The sequence below is a fragment of the Staurois parvus genome, unplaced genomic scaffold (assembly GCF_062004578.1).
Source record: "Staurois parvus isolate SC_StPar_1 unplaced genomic scaffold, SC_StPar_1.0 ptg003186l, whole genome shotgun sequence".
Taxonomy (NCBI): Eukaryota; Metazoa; Chordata; class Amphibia; order Anura; family Ranidae; genus Staurois; species Staurois parvus.
In genome coordinates, this window is record NW_028320982.1 from 194,340 (window position 1) to 221,482 (window position 27,143).

The 27,143-nt window shown below is 46.4% G+C and overlaps 1 protein-coding gene across 1 annotated transcript in view; it reads left to right on the forward strand.

Moving 5' to 3' along the window:
- The window catches only part of LOC149428502 (uncharacterized), a 95,605-nt gene extending 69,725 nt beyond the window's left edge, over window positions 1-25,880 (forward strand). The window contains 1 exon segment of the mRNA XM_089667330.1: window positions 25,197-25,880. Within this exon segment, the coding sequence (XP_089523456.1) occupies window positions 25,197-25,842 (646 nt within the window). The 3' untranslated portion in view covers window positions 25,843-25,880.
- The last annotated feature ends 1,263 nt before the right edge of the window (window positions 25,881-27,143 follow it).

The window sequence follows — 27,143 nt, forward strand, 5'->3', positions numbered from 1 at the left end:
CCTGGGTACCATACTAATACTGAACCCTGGGGTACCCCGCTAATAACACTGAACCCTAGGGGTACCCCACTAATAACACCGAACCTTGGGGTACCCCACTAATAACACCGAACCTTGGGGTACCCCACTAATAACACCGAACCTTGGGTTACCCCACTAATAACACTGAACCTTGGGGTACCACACTAATAACACTGAACCTTGGGGTACACCACTGATGACCCCAAACCATTCAAAGGATGAATCAATAATCACTACTCTCTGAATACGATCTTTTATCCAGTTTTCTATCCATTTACATTCAGATTTTCCAGCCCATAGACTTTACCTTACACATTAGCCATGTGTGGGGAACAGTGTCAAATTATACCACATCCACCGCCACCCCTCTGTCCAAGTATACCACGTCCGCCACCACCCCTCTGTCCAATTATACCACATACCCCGCCACCCCACTGTCCAAGAACACCACGTACCCCGCCACCCCTCTGCCCAAGTATACCACGTACCCCGCCACCCCTCTGTCCAAGTATACCACGTACCCCGCCACCCCTCTGTCCAAGTATACCACGTCCACCGCCACCCCACTGTCCAAGTATACCACGTACCCCGCCTCCCCACTGTCCAAGTATACCACGTACCCCGCCTCCCCTCTGTCCAAGAACACCACGTACCCCGCCACCCCTCTGTCCAAGAACACCACGTACCCCGCCACCCCTCTGCCCAAGTATACCACGTACCCCGCCACCCCTCTGTCCAAGTATACCACGTACCCCGCCACCCCTCTGTCCAAGTATACCACGTCCACCGCCACCCCACTGTCCAAGTATACCACGTACCCCGCCACCCCTCTGTCCAAGTATACCACGTACCCCGCCACCCCTCTGTCCAAGTATACCACGTACCCCGCCACCCCACTGTCCAAGTATACCACGTACCCGCCACCCCACTGTCCAAGTATACCACGTACCCCGCCACCCCACTGTCCAAGTATACCACGTACCCCGCCACCCCACTGTCCAAGTATACCACGTACCCCGCCACCCCACTGTCCAAGTATACCACGTACCCTGCCACCCCACTGTCCAAGTATACCACGTACCCCACCACCCCTCTGTCCAAGTATACCAAGTCCACCGCCACCCTTCTGTCCAAGTATACCACGTCCACTGCCACTCCTCTGTCCCAAGTATACCACGTGCACAGCCACCCCTCTGTCCAAGTATACCACATCCACTGCCACCCCTCTGTCCAAGTATACCACGTCCACCCTTCTGTCCAAGTATAAAACGTCCACCGCCACCCTTCTGTCCAAGGTTTTGCTCACCTCCTCATAAAAGAAATCAGATTTGTTTGACAACTTCTGTCTTTCATGAATCCATGTTGTCTGTGGCTTACAATATTTGTTTCCAGCAAGAACTCCTCTCTGTGGTCTTTTATTAAACTCTCCAGTATCTTCCCAACTATAGAAGTTGCACTAACAGCTCTATAATTACTTGGGAAAGATTTTGTCCCCTTTATAAATATTGGCCCCACATTGGCCTTACACCAATCCAGTGGTACTATGCCAGTCATTAAAGAGTCCCTAACAGTGAGAAACAATGGCTGTGAGATGACAGAGCTGAATTCTTTAAGGCCCCGTGGGTGTCTGCCATCCGGTCCAGGGGCTTTATTCACCTTTATTCTGTCTAAATATTTCTGGATCATATCAATTGTGAGCCAATGTGGATCATCTGGGGGGTGTCAGTACCACCCCCATTATGGACAAGAGCCCCCCCATGCTCCTTTGTATACACAGAGCTGAAGAAGGGATTTCATACATTGTCCTTCTCTTTGTCCCCCCCCCTCTAGATGGTTCTGTAAAGGGCCTACATGCTGGGACCGGACCTTTCTACTATTCATATATTGGAGGAATGTTTTGGGGTCGTCCTGATATCTTTCTGTCGTTTGTTTTCAGTTTTTGTGCCTTTATTTCCTTTTTGCATCTTCTGTTCTATTCTTTGTAATGTGTAAACGATGATCACGTTCCTTCATTGTTATTAGAGATGAGCGAATCGAACCAGGCGAAGTGGAATTTGATTCGAATTTCAGGAAAAATTCGATTCGCGTCGAATCCGAATATTAGCCTATTTCGGGTGCGCGAATCGGATTTTACCCGATCAGCCGGCAAAAGTGTCCCTGCAGAGAGCTCCGCTATTTATGACAGTTCTCTGACAGTTCCTTCACACGTACAGCGGTTGAAACATTGTATCTATTTGTTTCCATTTAGGATACAGATGTTTTTATTCGGAAACAGATACAATGTTTCAACCGCTGTATGGAGTGAATGTCAGAGAACTGTCAGAAATAGCGGAGCTCTGCAGATACACTTAGCGGAGCTCTGCAGATACACTTTTTGCCGGCTTGGAATTCTTCTTATTTTCATCCTACTTCTTCTTCTTCATCCTCAGAAGAAGAAGATGAGGATGAAGAAGAAGAAGAAGTAGGATGAAAATAAGAATTCCAAGCCGGCAAAAAGTGTATCTGCAGAGCTCCGCTAAGTGTATCTGCAGAGCTCCGCTAAGAAATAGCGGAGCTCTGCAGATACACTTTTTGCCGGCTTGGAATTCTCCTTCTTCTCATCCTTCTCCTTCTTCTCATCCTTCTCCTTCTTCTCATCCTTCTTCTCCTCCTTCTCATCCTTCTTCTTCTCATCCTTCTCCTTCTCATCCTTCTTCTCATCCTTCTCCTTCTCATCCTTCTCCTTCTTCTCATCCTTCTCCTTCTTCTCATCCTTCTCCTTCTTCTCATCCTTCTCCTTCTTCTCATCCTTCTCCTTCTTCTCATCCTTCTCCTTCTTCTCATCCTTCTCCTTCTTCTCATCCTTCTCCTTCTTCTCATCCTTCTCCTTCTTCTCATCCTTCTCCTTCTTCTCATCCTTCTCCTTCTTCTCATCCTTCTCCTTCTTCTCATCCTTCTCCTTCTCCTTCTCATCCTACTTCTCATCCTTCTCCTTCTCCTTCTCATCCTTCTCCTTCTTCTCATCCTTCTCCTTCTCCTTCTTCTCATCCTTCTCCTTCTCCTTCTCCTCATCCTTCTCCTCATCCTTCTTCTCCTTCTCATCCTCATCCTTCTCATCCTCATCCTTCTCATCCTCATCCTTCTCCTTCTCATCCTTCTCCTTCTCATCCTTCTCCTTCTCATCCTTCTCCTTCTCATCCTTCTCCTTCTCATCCTTCTCCTTCTCATCCTTCTCCTTCTCATCCTTCTCCTTCTCATCCTTCTCCTTCTCATCCTTCTCATCCTTCTCCTTCTCATCCTTCTCCTTCCTCATCTCCAAGGGCATTTAAATTAAAGTGTTCTGCACTAATATAAAGGCTCTCTGAAGCCTACAAACCCTTTTTATAAGTTAACTTCGTAGCGAATAAATTCGCATCGAATTTCTTCCTGAAATTTGGCGAATCAGCCGAATCGAATTTTTGAATAATTCGCTCATCTCTAATTGTTATATTTAATAAAAGCTCTTTTCTTATTATCTATCGCTTTTGTAACTTTGGCCGTAAGCCACATAGGTTGGATTTGTACCCTTTTATACTTGTTGCCCATGGGAATATATTTTGCAGTGTGGTCACATACAGTCTTTTTGAAGGACTCCCATTTCTGTGTTGTGTTCATCAATGCCAATATTTCTTCCCAGTCTAAGGTTTGGAGAGCAGCTCTCAGCCTTGGAAAATTAGCTCTCTTGAAATTGAGCATTTTAATTTTTCCCATATGTGCTCGCTGTTTACAGGTAACAATAAATGAAATCATGTTATGGTCACTGCTACCCAGATGTTCTTTTATATGGACATTCATAATAAGATCTGCATGGTTGGAGATGACCAGGTCCAGCAGAACATCATTCCTAGTAGGGGCCTCTATGAACTGGATCATAAAATTGTCCTGTAGTAGGTCTATACTTTTTTTGCTCTTTAACTGTTACTCCAGTCACTTTCCGGGTAGTTACCATCCCCCATTATTATCACTGTCCCAGCCCTTGCAGCCCTTTCCATCTGTGGGAGGAGCGGAGTCTCCACCTCCTCATTAACACTGGGAGGCCTATAACAAACTCCAATGATGACCTTTGTAGTACCACCCCCCATGTGCAGTTCCACCCATAATACTTCAGCCTCATCGCACTCTCCATCAACTAGGTCCTCTTTCACACTCGCTCTGAGATCACTTCTCACATAGAGACAGACACCACCACCTTTCCTATTTCCCCGTCTCTCCGAAAGAGAACCTAGCCAGGAATATGAATGGCCCAGTCATGTGAGGAATGAAGCCAAGATTCAGCAATACCAATTCAATCCTAGTTCTCTTCATGCACCAAACCTTCCAACTCACCTATTGTGCTGGGCAGACTTCTGGCATTGGTGAACAAACACTTTCATTCTTTGACACCTTGTTCATTCACCGACACCTTGTTCATTCACCGACACCTTGTTCATTCACCGACACCTTGTTCACCCAACATTGGGTTGTTGGATTGGGGAACTTCAGAAAGTACAGAGAAGGGCAACTAAACTGATAAGAGGCATGGAGGAGATCAGCAGAACTGCATTTACTCTCTCTTAAGAAGAGGAGATTAAATGGGATATGATCTCCATGTATAATACATAAGGGGGGGATATGATCTCCATGTATAATACATAAGGGGGGGATATGATCTCCATGTATAATACATAAGGGGGGGATATGATCTCCATGTATAATACATAAGGGTGGATATGATCTCCATGTATAATACATAAGGGGGGATATGATCTCCATGTATAATACATAAGGGGGGATATGATCTCCATGTATAATACATAAGGGTGGATATGATCTCCATGTATAATACATAAGGGGGGATATGATCTCCATGTATAATACATAAGGGGGGATATGATCTCCATGTATAATACATAAGGGGGGATATGATCTCCATGTATAATACATAAGGGGGATATGATCTCCATGTATAATATATAAGGGGGGATATGATCTCCATGTATAATACATAAGGGGGATATGATCTCCATGTAGAATACATAAGGGGGGGATATGATCTCCATGTAGAATACATAAGGGGGGGATATGATCTCCATGTAGAATACATAAGGGGGGGATATGATCTCCATGTAGAATACATAAGGGGGGGATATGATCTCCATGTAGAATACATAAGGGGGGATATGATCTCCATGTATAATACATAAGGGGGGATATGATCACCATGTATAATACATAAGGGGGGGATATGATCACCATGTATAATACATAAGGGGGGATATGATCTCCATGTATAATACATAAGGGGGGATTGCTGTCCTGGATTCTTTCTTGGATACACAGAATATAACTGGATATAACATTTATAGGTAAAAGTTGATCCAGGGAATATCCGATTGCCTCTCGGGGGATCAGGAAGGAATCTTTTCCCAGCAGGTGCAAATTGGATTATGCTTTGCTGGGGATTTTTTTTGCCTTCCTCTGGATCAACTGTGGGTGTAGGATTATAATTTTTTTTCCTATGATTAAACTGGATTGACTTTTGTATTTTTTCAGCCAGACTAACTATGTAACTATGTTATTGACTCCTCCCTCATTATCACTTTCTGTTTAAGGGTCCAAAGTTGGAGGATGTTATCACATTATTATCACCATGTAAAAGTCTGTGCTCCAATCACATCATCCGATATAACATGTCCATCTGGGAGGAAATGGGTGCAAAATAATGAAGGCCAATGTAATGTACAACTTATCATATAGGATACAAAAGTTAGGACTGTACAGTATTAGTTTTTTTTTTAGGATTTCTTCTATATTCAGCTGTTGATCTAGCCAGTAAATCTGTTTTATAAAAACTCTGCAGCAGAATGTATCAGTTCCAGGGATGAAGCAGACCATTTACCACTGACAGGGGGCTTACAATGAGCAGCTTTTATTTATTCATGTAAAACTTTTAACCCAAAAGGAAAACCTGTTTGATGTAACTGATTATGAAGTGTGAGCTGGAGTTTGGCTTCAATAAGTTCCGTTTGGTAAACCTGCTAATACATCTAACACTCCCCTCCCCCAAAGACTGACCATGCTGCTGTCTCCAGAGTTGGGGCGCTCTAATACAGAAGGTGTGTTACTGGCCAGATCACCAGGTGAAAACAGAGGGGAAAAAAGCCAAAGAAAAGGAATGCAGCCACCACATCCCATGATTGGTAAACTTCAATATGGGACATTTGTGGTCTAATATCCCTTTAGTTTGGTTGGTGAAATCTCATCCTATGTCCAGTGATAGCAGTGACATCTACTGGCCACAGTGAGACATCACAAGACAACCTAAACTTAGGGAGAAACCAAGTGAAGAACTATACAATCAGCCTGAGCCAAGTACAGCCCAGCCACAAACTAACACCCACATAGTAGCCTCTAGTTAGGACAAAGGGGGCCACACTAATAAATAGTATAAATTGGTATTTAGTAAATAGAGATCACTTACAGTGGCTGTAAACCTCAGACATGGAATATGAACAAAGCATATCCCTCTACAGTGTGTACTTGTATCAGTCCAGAGCATTAAGTGCAATTTATTTCTACTGCCTCCTTCCTCTGCAATCAGCATGAATCACTTATGGCAATTATTCCTGACACCAGGAGAAAAGGGGGTGTGAAGGGGGTGTGTCCCTTCCCACCTATCATCTCTCAAAGCTCACCTCAATGAGCTCTGAAGAGAGTGACTTCAGCTCTCTGACCCCTTTTTTCTGACTTCTCAGACAAGCTGTATAAAATTCTGGACTTTGAACAAATATAGAGAAAATATTGCTACAGATAAACCGGTTCAACGTATGTAGGAGGATTTGTTGTATCTCTGTGTATCACCTGAGGCCAGTCACTTCTCTGGGTATATGGAGGGTTTACAACCACTTTAAATGTTTACTGTAGACAAGGTGCAGAGGTCCCACACCGCTGCCTCCCATCTCCTGAGACTGCACTCAGTGACTTGGGTCTGAGACACTACAGACATATCCCTCCACCCGGCACAGCCAGCAGATAACAGAGCAAGGAACCCTGGGAGAATTGTTCTGTCAGAGATCTTACTGGACCCGAACATGGGGGAGAAGATCCAAATCACATGTCCCAGGAGCCTAGGTCACATAATGCTGCCAGCTGAGCCCCAGAACCTCCATAAATCCAGTCTAGATACAAAAATTGTGTCTGCAGCACAGAGAAGGAATATTATCCGAGAGAAATCCAGGAATACAGGACGGGGAACACAGCTCAGGAAAGTGACCAGGGGATTACAGGCTGGGTGTAAATAGAAAATAACATCTTATTACCTCCTCTGCTGCCACTTCCAACAATGTCTCCTCTCTGCTTCATACCACATGGAACTTCCTGTCTTTATTCCAGATGACTTCTTGTTTGTACCTGACATCACTTCCTGTCTGTGTTCCAGAACTTCCTGTCTTGGTATAAGTGAGATCACCATCTTGTGGAGTTCAGAGGAACTGCAGCCCCAAGAAACATCTCATAATAACCATTCCTGCATTGTATCCACCTTACAGGGATACTACAGAAGTTCAAAAATAACTAAAAAAGTAAGAAAAAATAAATATGGCCCTTATGCAACAAGCGGTTTAACAAAGATATTTTATTACATATAGAGAAGTCTTAAAGACACAGAACACAAGATAACAATAAAGGTACATATAATAAAACAGATCTTTTGGGTAAAGAAGATGTAGAAATAAGCCCTAAAGTATAAAAATAAATATCAATCCACTGATAATGAAGATGTTAGACATAAATGACAAGGATGTAATGGTCACAGAGGAATGGTGGTGGAGATCTCTCAAAGTAAGAACACTTCCTTGAATGGTTCTATAAATAAAGAATGAATCCTGGAGGGAATAAAGCTGTAAAGCAATAAATAATATATAAACTGGGCCATCCACTTCATCCATAAAGACATTGTGATTGAAGATCATCTAGATCACATAGAAGGAGGACTCATCCATGATTTCATACATTTGTTTGGAAGGATAGAACAATCCTCAGAAGGGAACATGTAGGATGACAGGAAAGGCTCCTGACTGGTGAGATCCTCCAAACATAATGATGACATCCATGAACTGGAGCGAGCTCGTTGGGGTGATAAAGCCAATCTGGAAACACTGTGTAGACGTTCTCCAAGAACTCAGCACACTCCAGGTGTGGAGAAAGTCTCCAGGTGGGTTTAGCCTGTCATTTATCATAGGTAGAAATGTCCACACATGGACTTCTACAGGGACCCCAAGACTACATATATAACATGGAGGTACCTGTAATGGAATATATAACTTGTACAGTGTCTCCAGGTCTCCAGGTGGGTTTAGTCTGTAATTAATAATGCACAAATGCCCATATATATGGATTTCTACAGGAACCACCAAAACCATTCTGCATAGCTTGGATGTCACCAATATTACTAGGAGCCCATAAAGCAGATGACCATATAAAGATATAAAAGTCCAATCACTGCCATGGAACTTTAGATTAAAGGAACTTCGTTCCAGTCACACCATTCATTTTTTACATGTAAGGACCAAGTTGGTGTTGGTGAATAACTAGCAAAAAATAGGAGCATGGAGGAGGGGAGAGTGGGAATAGAAGAAGCAGGAAAACAAAGAGATCTTAGTCAAGGAGGGGGTATAGGAAGGGAACGGGTTGGGGAGGGAGATTCTCCACAAATGGGGTAGAAAACAATATACTGGAATAAGAGCAGGATGGATAAACAATAGAGGAAAGTGACTATAAAATTGTTAACGTTTCCAAGGTGATTTGTTTTCTTTCTAACAGTTTGAGGTTTGCTCTGTTATGAAAGGTTCGAGTGAAGCAGTTAAAGATTTATATTTATTTACCAGTAAGTTGGTCTTGAAAGCATTACATTCTAGAAACAATAGACAAGATGATCCTTTAATGGACTGATAAAAGATTGGCCCCATCTCTCCAGAAAGGAGTACAGAGCTTTAGGAGATGTTGTTGCCAGATGACAGGAAAGTCATGTAGAGGATATTGAAGATGATTTAGCTGACATGGCTTTAGAACTGGAGGAGGAAATTCAGGGATACGAGAATGGTGAGGAATAGAGATGAGCGAAGTATTCAAATATTCGATTCGGCTGATTCGGCGAATTCGAGGAATAAATTCGATTCGATGCGAATGTATTCGCTGCGATTTTAACTTATAAAAGGGTGTTTCTAGGCTTCAGAGAGCCTTTATATTAGTGCAGAACACTGTACCTTTAATTTAAATGCCCTTGGAGTCTGCTGGGGAAGAGAAATAATACTGTCAGTCAGTATGACATGCAGATGAGTGCCGTCGATCTTAGAATCACCGCACACTTCACTCATTTGGGCAGTCACGGGGCCAAAACCAGAGTGTGGAGCCACAGTGCGGCGGTGGAGGCAGCAGCAATGGGAGGCCATACAGCACCCTATGTCAAAAATGGAACCCACCAGCAGTGTGAGGAGACCTGAAAGTGGCACATGGCAGAGTGTGGCGATGGAGACAGCAGCAATGGGAGGCCGTACAGGGACCCATGACACACTCTGGACCTGGCAGCAGCATTAGGAGGCGGTACAGGGGCCCATGGCAGATTACGGGCCTGGCAGCAGCAATGGGAGGCCCGTAATCTGCCAGCACCCTATGACAAAATGGAACCCACCAGCAGTGTGAGGAGACCTGAAAGTGGCACATGGCAGAGTGTGGCGATGGAGACAGCAGCAATGGGAGGCCGTACAGGGACCCATGAGAGACTCTGGACCTGGCAGCAGCATGAGGAGGCGGTACGGGGGCCCATGGCAGATTACGGGCCTGGCAGCAGCAATGGGAGGCCCGTAATCTGCCAGCACCCTATGACAAAAAATGGAACACACCAGCAGTGTGAGGAGACCTGAAAGTGGCACATGTTTGGGGCATGATTCATGGCGGATTTAGTCAGTTGTGTCAGGAACTGGTGGTTTGAAATCCAGACTAATCCACGCCTTATTCATTTTCACAAACGTGAGTCTCTCCACACTTTGGGTGGACAGTCGTGTCCTCCGCGGAGTTACAATACCTCCTGCCGCACTAAACACGCGCTCCGATGCCACGCTACTGGCCGGGCATGACAGCCTTTCAAGGGCAAATTCAGCTAGTTGGGGCCAAAGGTCAAGTTTCATTGCCCAGTAGTCAAGGGGATTGTCTACCTCGGTTGGCAGGGTGCTTTCCAAGTAGGCCCAAGCCTGTTGTTTGAGGTCCTGCTCCAGGTCCACCTGATGCTGCTGCTGCTGCTGCGGCTGGTTAGTAGTTTCCTCACTGCACTGGTGAAGAAAGCTACTCATCATCGAATGCAGACTGAGGCAGCCGCTGCTGGTGGAGCTGCCACTGCTCCTACCACCCCACCCCTCCCCTGCTGCCATGGCAGCGGAACGCGAGCGCACCGGGCCCACAGTGTCTGAGGATGGACGTTGGCGCAGAAAGGCAGAGACCAGCTGACTATATAGGTGGTTTTTATAGTACTTTATTTTGGCCTCCCTCTCAGCAGGTGTGAAAAAGGCCACCATTTTTGAACGGTAGCGAGGGTCCAACAAGGTGGACAGCCAAAAGTCATCCCTCTGTCTGATGGTTATTATTCGGCTGTCGCTACGCAAGCAACCGAGCATGCTATGGGCCATTTGTGCCAAGGAATGCGAGGGACTCCCTGCCTCCATCTCCACAGCATACTGCCATGGTGCGTCTGGGTCCTCTGTCTCCTCCTCTACCAGATGCTCCTGCTCCTCCACTCCTGTCCGCTGAGTGGAAAAACCACCCATTTCACTCAATAATTCCTGAGCACCAATGTCCTCCTCTACCTCCTCCTCTTCTTCCTGTCCTGCCCCCACAGGGGTCATGTGGCGTTGAGATCTGTGCACCACGTCTACCGCACCCTGACCAGCCATTGTTAACAGCATTTGTTCCAGGACGTGCAACAGAGGAATGACGTCGTTCATCCCATAGTCCTGCCGACTCACGAATAGCGTGGCCTCCTCAAAGGGCCTGAGCAAGCGGCAGGTGTCACGCATGAGCTGCTAATGGCTGACATCTAAGTTACACAGGGAGTACCTTTATCCGCTTGTAACATCAGGAAATCTGTGATGGCCTTTCGCTGTTCGTAAAGGCGGTCTAACATATGTAGGGTTGAATTCCACCTTGTTGCAACGTCACAGCATGAGGAGTCGGTACGGGGGCCCATGGCAGATTACGGGCCTGGCAGCAGCAATGGGAGGCCCGTAATCTGCCAGCACCCTATTGTCATGGAAATTTTGTATTGTTGGTCGAACTTTAAATGTGTCATGTATTCGTGTTATTCATATGTCTCTCGTGTGGCTTAATTAAAGCTCTGAAGGCTGCAATTGGGCCATGCGCATGTACAATGTATGTATTACAGTACTCAGCTCGGTAATGGATGAGATGGCAGATCTGCGCTTATAGACCGGCGTGTATACCACCACGGCATTCCATGCGAATGCTGCTGTCAGTAGACCGTGGGCCTGTATCCGCATATCAGCAGCATGGTACCACGTGGGCTTCATAACGCAATGCGCAAGCGGTGTGAACTCCACGTGTAGGCTTATGCATATCTTACAACCCATTACCAACTTGAAACTGTATCTGGGATGGATGTGTTTTAATAAAGATCGTATCGGGCCCATCCAGGTACAGACTGATATTTTTAGGGAGTGCTTGTGCAGAGAATTTTACATACCAATAGAAGCTAGTAGGACAGGAAATATGACCTCAGATGGCTCATAGGGGGGAAGGGGAGGAAGTCTGCTGACCTCAGAAGGTTCATGGGGGAGGACCAGTGATAGATAATAGCAAAGGCTATGCTCCAATTGGAATGTATATCCTCTGTATAGGCAATCCCCATTGCATTGTTCGGTGGGAGGGATTGACTTTATTCATGTGGGGGGCATGTGTGTATTTTTAATAAAAACAGAGAGCTGAGCCTAAAGCCGGCCCTTATGTGGATTGCAACCAGCCTTAGAGTGTCGTGTGATCATTCTAGGGTAACGGAGCTCCATCACCCACAAATTCAACAGAACCAAAGTATTTGGATGGGCAGGAATCGTGTAGTTTGGCTGCAGTCGTGGTAAGCGAGATTCGCACAGCTTTATGGGGGATTTCTGTGCATCCAACTGCGAGTACTCACGGTAAGGAGAAATTCGTTAAAGCAAATTTCCAAGACAGTTTGGCGAGCCTGGTGGATACTAACGCGTATTCTTGCGTAGCTAACCTAGAACGAGGGGGGAATGGCCATCATGAACTAGCAAAAAGTATGCCGGCACATTTCAGGTCTCTCTGCCATTATGAGGATCGCTTTTTGCGTGTTCGTGTGGCTGATTTCGCTCTCTGTTAGCTAACAAGAAATACCGCTTAACAAGGACCTCGTTTTTTGTCCTAAACTCTTGATTTTGTGGGTGAAAGACGAGGGTTTGTCTCTGCGGAGAGCAGCAGAGGGGTGGGTTTTGGTTGGCTGGATTTGGTCAAGTTTAAAAATCTTCCAACCAAAAATTAAACGGGTATATGTTTTAGTGGGTAAAAGTTGTTGCATAGTGTTAGGTAAGTATTTGTGGGCTGTAGGTACTGTGGTGATTGCTCTACCCCCTCCACGTGAGGTAATTATTACAGTGCTGAAAGGCTTAGGTTAATTGTTAACTGTTGTAAGATCTCTGTGTGTATGTGATCTGTACAATGTTTTGTGGTACTACTGCTCCCAGCAAGCATGCAGCAGGGGGTCCTTTCTGTTACATGTGCATGTTAGTGTGATATGTTGGTGTTTTATGTCCGTTCTGTGATTGTGCCCAAATTGTGTTGTATGTGTACTTCATATTGTTGTGTAATTGTCCAGTGTATGTTCTGTCTAAAAGTCTGTTTTATGTAAGAGGCAATTTTGAGGCTAGAGTCTGCCGTGTGTTTCCCTGTGGGGGGTCATTCTAGTATCTGCCATGTGCTCCTCTGTGGGGGGTCATCTTCTTGACTAAACCACATGGACTCCTTTTGTTTGGTGGCCATTTTGTTGGCTACCAAATGTGCAGTAATCTCTATGCAATGTGCATGAAGTTTCCTATATGCATTTGACCCATATTGTGTTTTAATCCAAATTTTTTTACAGTTTCATTTGTTTGCTTTTAGCTTTAAATTTGCGTATTGCCAGCCAATTTAAAGTGTATTAAGCGAGTTTTCCCTTCACGTGTTCCACATTTAATGAGCGCGGTGAAGTCTGGGTTTTTGCACATAGATTTCTTGTATAGTGATTATGTTTTTCTTGTGTTTTTCCTGTTAAAAGTAGTTCCTTATTGTAAAGCGGGTTTGTTTTAAGCTGCTGTGTCGCGTGTTCCGCGTCCAGCAGACTTTTTGTGTAAACGGTTCTAGGTGGTTGCAGTAAAGATTGCGTGTATAACGTGGATCGTTTAGCGGTGCTGATAGGAGTGATTTTTGCGTCAGCAACAAGGTTACTTTTGGCGCAGTTTTTCGGTTTACCTCTGTGTAATTGTTTTACTGTGAAACGTCTCGTGTTTTTCATAAGGATCCACTTTGTCCTTTTTAACAGTTTTTCAGGTTGAAAAAGGGTTTTTCTGTGTGTATTAGGAAAGTTTTTTTTCTTTACACAAATTTCCTAAAGGTCAGTTAGCAGGTTTCTGGCCAACCAGTGACCCCTAAGTAACATCCAAGAACCCCTCTTTTTGTTTTGACTTGTGTTAGCTACTGTGTGCAGGGAGAGAAAAGCCACTTTCATCATTGTGCGGTGTGGCCTGCCAAACACAGTGGGTGATGAGAACCACATAAATTACGCTGTGCGAGTGGGCGGTCCAGGGAAGTATAACGCTTAGCCTGGTTACCACAAACACTTCGGGTGGTCAGGATCACATAAATTGCGCTGTGCGAGTGGGAGGTGTGCTCTCAGTCTGACCGCCACTTGATGCGCTTCGGGTGATCGATAAGTATCACATAAATTACGCTGTGCTGGGAAAGTGGTGGAATCAGGCCTCTCGGTAGGATCCCACCGAGTGCTCCAGGGGGTAAACAGGTACCCGGACGTGGGATATATACCAGTGACTAGTCACGATGGGCAGTAGTCAGTCCATGAAGAGAGAGGGGGAACCAGCCCTCTTCAGGGTAAGGACAGCTGCACAACTGATGAAGGTGAGTTTGGGGGGGAAGTCTACAGAACCCCTCAAAAGGTGGAATAAATGGTCGAAGGGTACCAGATGGGAAATTCCCCGGGAAGGTACATTTGACGCATGGAGGTGGGAAAAATTCATCTCTGAATTTGGACCACGGATGCAGGCGTCAGAACTAGAGATCGCACAGCTATGGCTTCACAGGTCAATCCAATTAGGGAAGCAGGGCATACATAAACTGGTGTCTGTCCGGAAGAACCAGGTGATGTATACCTGGCCTCCAGAGGGAATAAAACAGGAGGATCCAGTGTCAGAGGTGGAGGAAGCTCTTTCAGGGCTGACTACTAAGGCAGGCAGGATCAGGGTCTGCTGGGGTTCCCGAACAACCAACAGTGGCTGAGATAAGTATAACTGCACCTGTCTCTTCTGTTAGTGACGTCACTCTTGATGTACCTTCCGTGTCTTCTGTATCTATGCCTCAGCCTCTACCTCTACCTCTACCTCTACCTCTCCCTTCTTCCTGCTTCACCCCAGCTCCTTCTGTTTCCAACTATGAAGCCTACTCAACAACCGATTTGCAGACTATCTGTGAATCAAGGGGAATAGACACCCGGTTAAGAAACAGGGCGGATTGCATCAAAGCGCTACGAACCACTGATCAGACCCCTGCCCCCCAGCTATACCCTGATCTGAGGGACCTCAAACCTGAAGGTGCAGTAAGCGAGGTGGTTAATCTAAGCCCACCGATGAAGCTGGGTCAGCCCTTGCACTCTTCCCGGACCGAGGCCTATCCAGTCAGAGTGCAGCAATTTGAAGGTCCTCCCAATGCACGGGGGGAACGGACTTTAGGGGAACGGGTAGTTTGGCATGTCCCCTTCACCCCGGCAGAGATCCGCACTATTCTGGCTGAGCTCCCGGACTATCGAGTCAATCCGAGAGGATTTGCTCGAATGTTTGGACAAAACCAGTTCAGCTATGGTATGAGCGGGTCAGATTGTGCGCAGATCCTGCGGGCTAAGGTGGGCATGGAAGTGGCCAGTACAGTGATTGCAGGATGCTCTATAAACAAGCATGAGGAGATGACTTCTGGGGGCAAAGAGTTCTGTACACAGCTAAAGGCAAAGCTTCCAGAAATGTATGGTGCTACCTCTACTACGGACATGATGAAGCTCACCCAGGGTCCTAATGAGGAAAGCGCCTGCTTCTGGCGCCGTCTCAAGCAGACGGCACTGGATGCGGATCTGGAAGTTGGACCTGATGCTCCAACTGAAGGGGTAAAGGTGACCGCGACGCACATTCTGTTGCGGGCCAAATTTTTGGAAGGCATCAATATTAAAATTCGGGAAAGGCTGGTTCTGGCCCGACCCGAATATAATGAGATGTCTATCTCTGCTATCCTTTCCACTCTTGCGGCAATAGAGAGGGAAATGGATAGAAGAAAACAAGACAAGGCCAAAGTTCTTATGTCCCAGACCCCACACGAAAAACCAAGGGATCTGGGTCACAGGAAGGATAGGCCCCCACCCAGGTGCTTCCAGTGCCACCAAATGGGGCACATGAGGAGGAGCTGTCCCCAATTACCTAAAGGTCGGTGGCAGTTCATTCCTGATGAGTCCTCCGCCCCTGTGACCACCATGGTAAGTAACTCCTATGAATCCTCATAGGAAGTTGGCAAATCGGTGTCGGCCCAGATCCATCTTTTTCTCGAGGAATTAAAATATCCCCTCCCTTGCCTCATCGACACCGGTGCAGCCAGAACAGTCTTGCGAAAACAGGACATCCAAGGCAAGGTACCCCTCTCAGGGGCAAGCACACCGACGGTAGGTCTCACAGGTCAAACGGTGTCTCTACAGTCCACCAAACCACTCCATTGCAGGTTAGGTCTGCACACTGAGGCTGTCAGGTCAGTTCTGGTCTCAGATGACGTCCCCATCAATCTTTTGGGAGCGGACATCTTGTCAGACATTCAAGCTGTCATTGAGTTCACCCCATCGGGTGTTGTGGTGAGTAGTGCCCTGTCGGAAGAAAGACTGTGCACATTGTTGGCCCTACCTTATCTCACCGAGGCTACATATTGTCTGGAGTTGGACATATTGGCTGAAGTTGACCCCAAAGTTTGGGCAGCAGATAAATATGATGTGGGTCTCTTGCCGGTACCTCCAACTACAGTCAACATCAGACCAGGAAGCGTGTTACCACAACTACCACAATATCCTTTAAGTGTAGCTCAAATGGACAGCCTAAAAACCCAGATCGACCATTATCTACAGATAAAGGTCCTCACCCCAACCCAGTCGCCATGTAACACACCATTATTCCCAGTAGCCAAAAAGACAGCACCGGGTCAACCGACCACCTACCGGCTGGTACATGACCGGAGAGCGGTAAACAAAATCATCATCAGTGATGCCCCTTTGGTGCCCAATCCACACACCCTGCTGGCAACCGTACCACCCAATGCAAAATTTTTTACCGTCATTGATCTGTCAAACGCGTTTTTCTCGGTACCCCTGGATCCCCAGTGTCAGTACCTTTTTGCCTTCTCCTTCCAGGGCCGACAACTTACCTGGACCCGTCTCCCCCAGGGGGCGGTAACCAGTCCCTCGGAATACAGCTGCAAGCTGAAAATCGTGTTAGATCAGTGGACCCCAATGAATCCAGAGGTGGTGTTGTTACAGTATGTTGATGACTTGCTCCTCTGCTGTCCCACTAAAAAGGATTGTTATCAACATACTGTTTCATTACTCAACCATCTGGCGTCAACGGGCAACAAGGCCAGCAAGGAGAAATTACAACTCTGCCAGGAAAAAGTCATCTTCTTGGGGCATTGTATTTCTCAGGGCACCAGGCACCTAACAACCCAAAGAGTGCAGACATTGCAAGACCTAAAGAGACCCAAAAACCACCGTCAGCTGAGATCCGTCCTCGGCCTTATCAACTACTGCAGAGATTGGGTCCCCAATATCTCGGGCAAACTTGGTCCCCTGTATGAGCTGACATCCAAAACACCATTTCAAATGTCAGATGACGACTGGTCAACTCTTCAAGATTTGACTCAGGAACTCTCAATAGCACCAGCCCTAGGTCTACCCAACTATGACCTACCTTTCTACCTTTTCTGTCACGAAAGTCAGGGCCATGCAACCGGAGTACTAACCCAACTTCACGGAACCAAATACCGCCCCATCATGTACCTATCGACCGCTCTGGACCCAGTCATCAAAGGGTCCCTGGGTTGTGTGAGGGCAGTGGCTGCTTGTGCTGTCCTTGTCCAAAAAGTGGGTGACATCGTTTTGGATTCACCCCTCACACTCTACACTCCGCACTCGGTGCAAGAGATCCTAAACCAGGTCCAAACTAAACATCTCTCTGCAGCAAGATTGACCAAATACGAGGTAGCCCTCCTAACTCCTACTAACCTCTCTATCAAACGATGCACTATTCTTAACCCAGCTTCTCTTCTTCCTGTGTTGGAAGACGAGAAAGGGGGGGAGGACAACAACGACAGTGCTGAATTTTGCAACCCGACTAACAATACTAACACCTCTTCTATACATGTCTTCTACTAACCTCTCTTCCAAAGGACACAACTGCATTTCTTTGATGGAACTGGAGTCAGCGGCGATCAGCCCAGTGAAGGAAACGCCAATACCGGAAGCGAAAAATCTTTTTGTCGATGGGTCCAGGTACTACACCCAAGACGGTAAGCCACACACTGGTTACGCGGTCACGACGGAAAGTGACGTTGTGGAAAAGGGCTCTCTGAACGCACATATGTCAGCTCAGGAAGCTGAGCTGTGGGCACTGGCCAGGGCATGTGAGTTACATGAAGGTCAGAGGATTAATGTTTATACGGATTCGAGGTACGCGTTTGGTATTGCACATGACTTTGGTCCCATCTGAAAAGCGAGGGGATTTCTCACAAGTTCAGGTAAACCGGTGAAGCATGCAGAACTGATTGACAGGTTGTTCATTGCTTTCGGCCTGCCACGGGAGATTGCTGTTCTTAAGGTGAAAGCTCATACCACTGAGACTAGTGTGGAGGCATGTGGAAACGCTTTGGCAGATCGGTCCGCAAAGGCCGGTGCACTGGTTCAGGAAAGGGGGGTTCTGATGCTGGCCATCCCTTCAGAGGTTTCGTTAGACGAGTTTAAAAAACTGCAATCGCAGGCAGGTTTGCAGGAGAAGGCTAGATGGACAGCAGCAGGAGCCTCCCAAGGGTCGAATGACATTTGGTGCCTGAACAAAAGATGGTGTTTGCCAAAGTCCCTTTTCCCCATGATGGCCCACTTGGCTCACTACCCTGGGCACCAATCTAAGACGGCTATGTGTGCGTTGGTAGACGAGCATTGGATTGCACCTGGGTTCAGTACTGCTGCAGCTACCTTTGCAGCTTCTTGCCTAGTCTGTGCCCTACACAACCCTGGCAGAACGGTAGTAATACCCCAAAGGCACTCACCAAAACCTGAACGCCCCTTCCAACGCATCCAGATTGATTACATCTCGTTACCAAAGAGTGGGCCGTACGAATACGCCTTGGTCTGTGTAGATATGTTTTCAGGCTGGCCTGAAGCGTGGCCCGTCACATGTGCCAACGCTAGTACCACGGCGAAGAAAATCCTGTCTGAGGTTGTGTGCCGCTGGGGTCTACCTGAAACCATCGAGTCTGATAGGGGGTCACACTTCACTGGACAGATCTTTGCAGAGGTATGTAAAGCCCTTCACATCAACCAAGGGCTACACACCCCGTATCACCCTGAGAGTAGCGGTAAGGTTGAACGTCTCAACGGAATCCTTAAAAACAGGATCTCCAAAATCATGGCCGATACCAAAAAACCTTGGCCTGAGTGTCCCCCCATTGCCCCCTATTCCATCCGGAATGCCCCTCGGCAACCACATGGGCTGTCACCCTACGAGGTGTTGTTTGGGGGACCTCCCAAAACAGGGTTGTACTTTCCTCAACAGTTGTCGTCTTTGCATTCACAGCTTACAGGTTATGTGCAATCTCTGCAACGGGAGCTGCAGAAGATACACCATCGGGTTCGCGAATCGCTCCCTGATCCAAATGCAATAACTGGTGTTCTTTCTATTGAGCCAGGTGATTGGGTCGTCCTAAAGAAACATCAAAGAACCGGACTCGAGCCACGGTTCACCGGACCATACCAAGTCCAGCTGATGACACCTACCTCACTCAAGCTCGAGGGACGAGACAACTGGGTGCACGCAAGCCACTGCAAGAAGCTTTTCAGCTACACCAGAGAATGAGGGGTGTCATTTTCCTTTTTCTTTTTGTTTGTATGTCATACATGTGTGTGAACGGAGGAAAAGACGGCAGATACCCCAACCTTTTATTTAAAATGCACCTGCGTTTAGCCAGAACCGCCAACAAAACCAACTGTTGGGTATGCTCTAAGCCCCCACCCAGTCATCACATGTCCGCAATGGCCGCTGTTCATGCCCTATATGACATCCGCGTCGGCATGAAAAAGCAAGGGACCCCTGGTTAGCCCCCACGTAGACATTTGTCGGTAGAACTTAATGACACATTTTTAGCAGGTAACATCAGTTTCAGCACCAATATTAGCTCTAGCTCCTGTAGGGCCCTCGTCAGTCCATTATGGGTAACTGGACAGCTAGGCAGCCCTCAGGTGTGCTTTAACATCAGCTTTGGCACAGGTAACAAGTTTGTTGGGACTACCACCTGCGAGGGAGGTATAACTGTCAATCTGACTAACCAGACTTCCCTTCTGAGTAACCACACTGACCGACCAGACCACGTGTGTTGAAAGGACGGATGTGATGTGCAGACTGAGGGAGCAATCCCCCAGTCTGTGCAACTGTTGCTCAGTGCCAGAGGCCGAACGAGGAACTCCTCCTGTTCTGCTCTGACAGGTCCATACTATTTTCTGTGTGGTTCGGCAGCCTATAGAACATTTCCCCAGAACCCGAAAGGTTCGTGTGCCCTCATAAAGCTAGTGCCCGCATCCTATGTAGTGATGGATCATGAAGAGTTGATGGTCCACAAGAAGGTAAGGATGGCAGGGAGAGTTCGCAGAGAGCTGTTCTCTGAGGGCGACCAGGCATGGGCTTGGTTCCCCTCATGGACAGGATGGGGAATAGAACTTATGAAGCGCCTGAACAATTTTTCTGTCATCGTGGATAGTATGTTTAACGAGACCGTAGAGGCTGTCAGAGAAATTGCCCAAGAACAACGGCAGATGGGAATTTTAGTGCTTCAGGAGAAGATGGCCCTTGATTATCTTTTAGCCGCCAAAGGGGGGTTCTGTGAGTTCATCGGAGAGGATTGTTGTACTTGGATAGAAGACACCGATGACAAGGTCCAGGCCCATATGGACAAAGTTAGTGAACTACAGGGAAAAGCTAGAGCTATAGCTAGTGAGGGTTGGAATCCGTTCAAGGGTTTGGGAGGATTGGGAGATTTCCTGTTCTCCATCGGATCTTGGTTGAAGGAAGTGGGAGTGTATGTCCTGATGCTTCTCTTTTTCATCTGCCTTTTATATGCCACGGTGAGATGTTCCTGTTGCCTCATCGACCGTGTAAGCCAAGCTCGGGCAGACGACCACATCTCCATGCCCGCTCCTGGGATTCCACTCCAACCACTGATCGGAGGAAGACCTCACCAACCAACCACCTTCTCTACAGATTACGTCCTGGCTTCCCTCTAATTTATCTCTCTGAAGACCACATTCTCCAAGACCTTCAAGCAAGCTTCAAGCCTCATCATGGTTTGTGTCTGCGATTTGGAAAACTGTCTGGGTCGAGACCAGCCTTGTGTGGCCCCGTCTGCAGGGGCAATTTGAGAATCTGCTGCTGGATCTCCCCAGACCACCGTGGGATCACAAGCCTTATTCATACCACAAGTCTGTTTGTGGTTTTTGCAAGAGCCTTCCTGTAGTGAAGGTTCCAACGCTCTTGAGGATCATTGCTTCAATCAAGCCTGTTTGCGTCGAGTCTGCGTCGGGTCTTGTTGTTTCAGGTACCCCGTGGAGCTTTATTCTCAGGGACAACTACAGGAACTCTTTGAGGTTTGAGACTACACCCATCAAGCTGAAGAAGATCAAGAAGGGACACGAGGAGAATATGATAAAACAGGAGGGAATGTCATTGAAATTTTGTATTGTTGGTCGAACTTTAAATGTGTCATGTATTCGTGTTATTCATATGTCTCTCGTGTGGCTTAATTAAAGCTCTGAAGGCTGCAATTGGGCCATGCCATGAACAATGTATGTATTACAGTACTCAGCTTGGTAATGGATGAGATGGCAGATCTGCGCTTATAGACCGGCGTGTATACCACCACGGCATTCGATGCGAATGTCGCTGGCAGTAGACCGTGGGCCTGTATCCACATATCAGCAGCATAGTACCACATGGGCTTCATAACGCAAGGCGCCAAGCGGTACGAACTCCGCGTGTAGGCTTATGCATATCTTACAACCCATTACCAACTTGAAACTGTATCTTGGATGGATGTGTTTTAATAAAGATCGTATCAGGCCCATCCAGGTACAGACTGATATTTTTAGGGAGTGCTTGTACAAAGAATTTACATACCAATAGAAGCTAGTAGGACAGGAAATATGACCTCAGATGGCTCATGGGGGGGAAGGGGAGGAAGTCTGCTGACCTCAGAAGGCTCATGGGGGAGGACCAGTGATAGATAATAGGAAAGGCTATGCTCCAATCGGAATGTACATCCTGTGTATAGGCACTCCCCATTGCATTGTTCGGTGGGAGGGGATTGACTTTATTCATGTGGGGGGCATGTGTGTATTTTTAATAAAACCAGGGGCTGAGTCTGAAACCGGCCCTTATGTGGATTGCAACACCAGCCTTAGAGTGTCGTTTGATCATTCTAGGGTAACGGAGCTCCAATTCCCCCACATTTCAACAGAAGCTAAAAGTATTTTGAGGCGCAGGAATCGTGTAGTTTGGCTGCAGTCGTGGTAAGCGAGATTCGCACAGCTTTATGGGGGATTTCTGCGCATCCAACTGCGAGTACTCACTGTAAGGAGAAATTCGTTAAAGCGAATTTCCAAGACACTGCTCACTGATTGGTCCAGAGTAGGGCGGGGACTGGGTGATATCAGCCTGTAATCCCCTGGTCACTTTCCTGAGCTGTGTTCCCCGTCCTGTATTCCTGGATTTCTCTCGGATAATCTTCCTTCTCTGTGCTGCAGACACAATTTATGTATCTAGACTGGATTTATGGAGGTTCTGGGGTTCAGCTGGCAGAAAAATGTTGAATGACCTCGGTTATGTGCTTTGCGTCTTCTTCCCCATGCCCGGATCTAGTAAGATCTCTGACAGAACAATTCTCCCAGGGTTACTTGCTCTGTTAAGTGAAACAACAAGAAGCGCACCAACCTTGTGCATTACCTCAGTAACCAAAATTTATTTAATGAAGGAAAGGTACTCACAAACAGCAAATAAAAACAGGCCTGTAAGTCCACCAAGGGACTTGAAAGGTAAGAGGCCAGCGCGAATCCCATCATGGGTGTAGGTACTCAGTCCTCAGAGCTCTGAGGAAGAAGGCATGAGCTTCGAAACGCGTTAGCTGGACTGAGTACCTACACCCATGATGGGATTCGCGCTGGCCTCTTACCTTTGAAGTCCCTTGGTGGACTTACAGGCCTGTTTTTATTTGCTGTTTGTGAGTACCTTTCCTTCATTAAATAAATTTTGGTTACTGAGGTAATGCACAAGGTTGGTGCGCTTCTTGTTGTTTCACTTCGCAGTTTGTTCGGGCTTCCCCAGCCTTGGTTTGGAGCTGCACGACCTTGGATACTCCGGTGGTTGCTTCTCTGGAGGTTTTAATTCAATCTACTCACCACCGGCCTGGGTCCCGGAGCGCAGGAGAAATCGCTTTTGGTTTATTTACTTGCTCTGTTGTCTGCTGGCTGTGCCGGGTGGAGGGATATGTCTGTAGTGTCTCAGACCCAAGTCACTGAGTGCAGTCTCAGGAGATGGGAGGCAGCGGTGTGGGATCTCTGCAACTTGTCTACAGTAAACTTTTATATTATACATTACATAATCCTGACCCCTGCAATATATACTCTATGTTGTACATTACATACTCCTGACCCCTGCACTATATACTCTATGTTGTACATTACATACTCTTGACCCCTGCACTATATACTCTATGTTGTACATTACATACTCCTGACCCCTGCACTATATACTCTATGTTGTACATTACATACTCCTGACCCCTGTACTATATACTCCATGTTGTACATTACATACTCCTGACCCCTGCACTATATACTCCATGTTGTACATTACATACTCCTGACCCCTGCACTGTATACTCTATGTTGTACATTACATACTCCTGACCCCTGCACTATATACTCTATGCTGTACATTACATACTCCTGACCCCTGCACTATATACTCTATGTTGTACATTACATACTCCTGACCCCTGCACTATATACTCTATGTTGTACATTACATAATCCTGACCCCTGCAATATATACTCTATGTTGTACATTACATAATCCTGACCCCTGCAATATATACTCTATGTTGTACATTACATACTCCTGACCCCTGCACTATATACTCTATGTTGTACATTACATACTCTTGACCCCTGCACTATATACTCTATGTTGTACATTACATACTCCTGACCCCTGCACTATATACTCTATGTTGTACATTACATACTCCTGACCCCTGTACTATATACTCCATGTTGTACATTACATACTCCTGACCCCTGCACTGTATACTCCATGTTGTACATTACATACTCCTGACCCCTGCACTGTATACTCTATGTTGTACATTACATACTCCTGACCCCTGCACTATATACTCTATGCTGTACATTACATACTCCTGACCCCTGCACTATATACTCTATGTTGTACATTACATACTCCTGACCCCTGCACTATATACTCTATGTTGTACATTACATACTCCTGACCCCTGCACTATATACTCTATGTTGTACATTACATACTCCTGACCCCTGCACTATATACTCTATGTTGTACATTACATACTCCTGACCCCTGCACTATATACTCTATGTTGTACATTACACAATTCTGATACTATATAGTCCTATCTATTGTATCTTACACTATATGTTGTACATTACATAGTCTGTTCCCCCCATTTCCTCCCAGCTGGACATTTTATATCGGATGATGTGATTGGAGCACAGACTTTTACATGGTGATAATAATGTGATAACATCCTCCAACTTTGGACCCTTAAACAGAAAGTGATAATGAGGGAGGAGTCAATACCCCAATGATGGTGGTCTTCAGGATCAGTACAGTCTTCATCTTGGTTGTTCTCCCCCCATCCTCACTCTCTGACCTCTGGTGGGGCTCAGCCCCGCTGTTCTTCATGGCTAAATCATGGACTAAATAAGGAAGTGCAGTACTTCTTGTGTTGGGAAGATGGTGATGAGTGATAGAGGGGGTGGGGACCCTCGTACTATAATCCCCTCATCACTGTCCCTCCTATAAAAGACAGTTCTGGTTGTTTCCTCACTCTCTGACTAAGGTCCATGAATAAAGAAATGACCTGGTAGGAGATCAGAGGAGCCATTTCCTAGTTCCCTTGAGGGTGGAATTGTAAGCTCCTCAGAGACCAAGCTGCCTGATGTGGGCGGAGTCCTGGTTTGGGGGAACCAATCAGCTCCTGTCTAGTAATCCTCTTTGTCTTTGTATTTTAGTCCATGGCCGGGAGATGAGGAAAACCTCCGAGGATTGTCTCACTTTGTCTCCAGACTGGAAAGTAGAAGATGAGGACATCACACAGTATAGTCCAGGAGAAAACCCGGCTCCCTCCAATGTCCATCCGGCACCACCCAGTGTAGATGGACCATCGGATTCCTCGTATCCTGAGGAACCTCAGACTGTGCGGGACCAGGCCGGCCTTCCAACAGGGAAGACATTCTCCTGTCCTGAGTGCGGAAAAGATTTCCGTTCTAAATCCAAACTTAATTTGCATAAAAGATCTCACACGGGGGAGAAGCCGTATTCTTGTACTGTGTGCGAGAAATGCTTTTCAGACAAGTCCAATCTTTCTGCACATCAGAGATTGCACACAGGGGAGAAGCCATTTTCCTGTCCTGAGTGCGGGAAATGTTTTTCACATAAGTCACATTTTTATACACATCAGAGATCTCACACAGGGGAGAAGCCATTTTCCTGTCCTATGTGTGGGAATTGTTTGTCACACAAGTCACATTTTTATACACATCAGAGATCTCACACAGGGGAGAAACCTTTTTCCTGTCCTATGTGTGGGAATTGTTTGTCACACAAGTCACATTTTTATACACATCAGAGATCTCACACAGGGGAGAAACCTTTTTCCTGTCTTGAGTGCGGGAAATGTTTTACACAGAAGTCTATGCTTTACACACATCAAAGATCTCACACGGGGGAGAAGCCTTATTTCTGTCTTGAGTGCGGGAAATGTTTTTCACAAAAGTTCAATCTTTACACACATCAGAGATGTCACACGGGGGAGATGCCATATTCCTGTCCTGAGTGCGGGAAATGTTTTTCATGGAAGTCCAGTCTTTACAAACATCAGAGATCTCACACGGGAGAGAAGCCACTTTCCTGCCTGAGTGAGGGAATTGTTCCTCACTGAAGTCCTGTCTTCCTGTACATCAGGGGTCCCGCAAAACTCTCAAGGTATATTTGTGTCTTTAGTGTGGGAAAAGTCTTCTAGATGAATGTTGCTGGACATCCCAGCTTACATGTGGGGAAGAAGCACACCCTGATATACACCTCAGGCAAGGAATCGAGAGGTAATGTACCATAACTGATTCCAGGGCTAGAATGGGACCAAGGGTTAGGTAAGAATGGGAGGGAGGGATGGGGTGGATTGGGGGGAAAGAGGAGGGGGGAGGGGATCTGAGGAGGGGGGGAAGGGTATAGAGAGAAAATCTTTTTGCTTCAGATGGTTTGTACCCACATTACCCCAAATGGGAATACCCAGGAAGAACAAAATAGTAGAAGTAATGAATATGGTTACTTATTGTACTAGTATTTAGGCTCAGTTGGGGTGTTTTAGAGCCCCCCCTTGGATGATCAACTCTTCATGCTGTTAGAGGCTTCCTGACCAATCAGATTTCCAGCTTTACTATTTCCTTAGTTTTATGACTACAGTCTTGTTAAAGTAAAAATATAATAAACAGTAACAAAAAAAATTGTGTGTCGCTGCAATGATGAAAATCTGGTATCCAAAAATGACTCATAGGTGACTTCGAAAGCCTTTACAGGTCATCAGTTTACTGTTAATCATGAATAATGGCCCAGAGTGCAGGGGTCAGGAGTCTGTTATATACAGTACAGAGTGCAGGGGTCAGGAGTCTATTATATACAGTACAGAGTGCAGGGGTCAGGAGTCTATTATATACAGTACAGAGTGCAGGGGTCAGGAGTCTATTATATACAGTACAGAGTGCAGGGGTCAGGAGTCTATTATATACAGTACAGAGTGCATGGGGTCAGGAGTCTGTTATATACAGTACAGAGTGCAGGGGTCAGGAGTCTATTATATACAGTACAGAGTGCAGGGGTCAGGAGTCTATTATATACAGTACAGAGTGCAGGGGTCAGGAGTCTATTATATACAGTACAGAGTGCATGGGGTCAGGAGTCTGTTATATACAGTACAGAGTGCAGGGGTCAGGAGTCTATTATATACAGTACAGAGTGCAGGGGTCAGGAGTCTATTATATACAGTACAGAGTGCAGGGGTCAGGAGTCTATTATATACAGATTGTAAACCAAGTTCAGCTGCAGCACCCCCTCATCTCTGCCTTCCCCATCTCAGCATTCAACAGACTCTGGTAACTGACTCCACTCCTCCTCTGGTTCTCCTCCAGACCCTGCACTCACTGCTTTCCAGTTCTGCTTCCAAAGGGGGTGCACAGTGATGTTAGG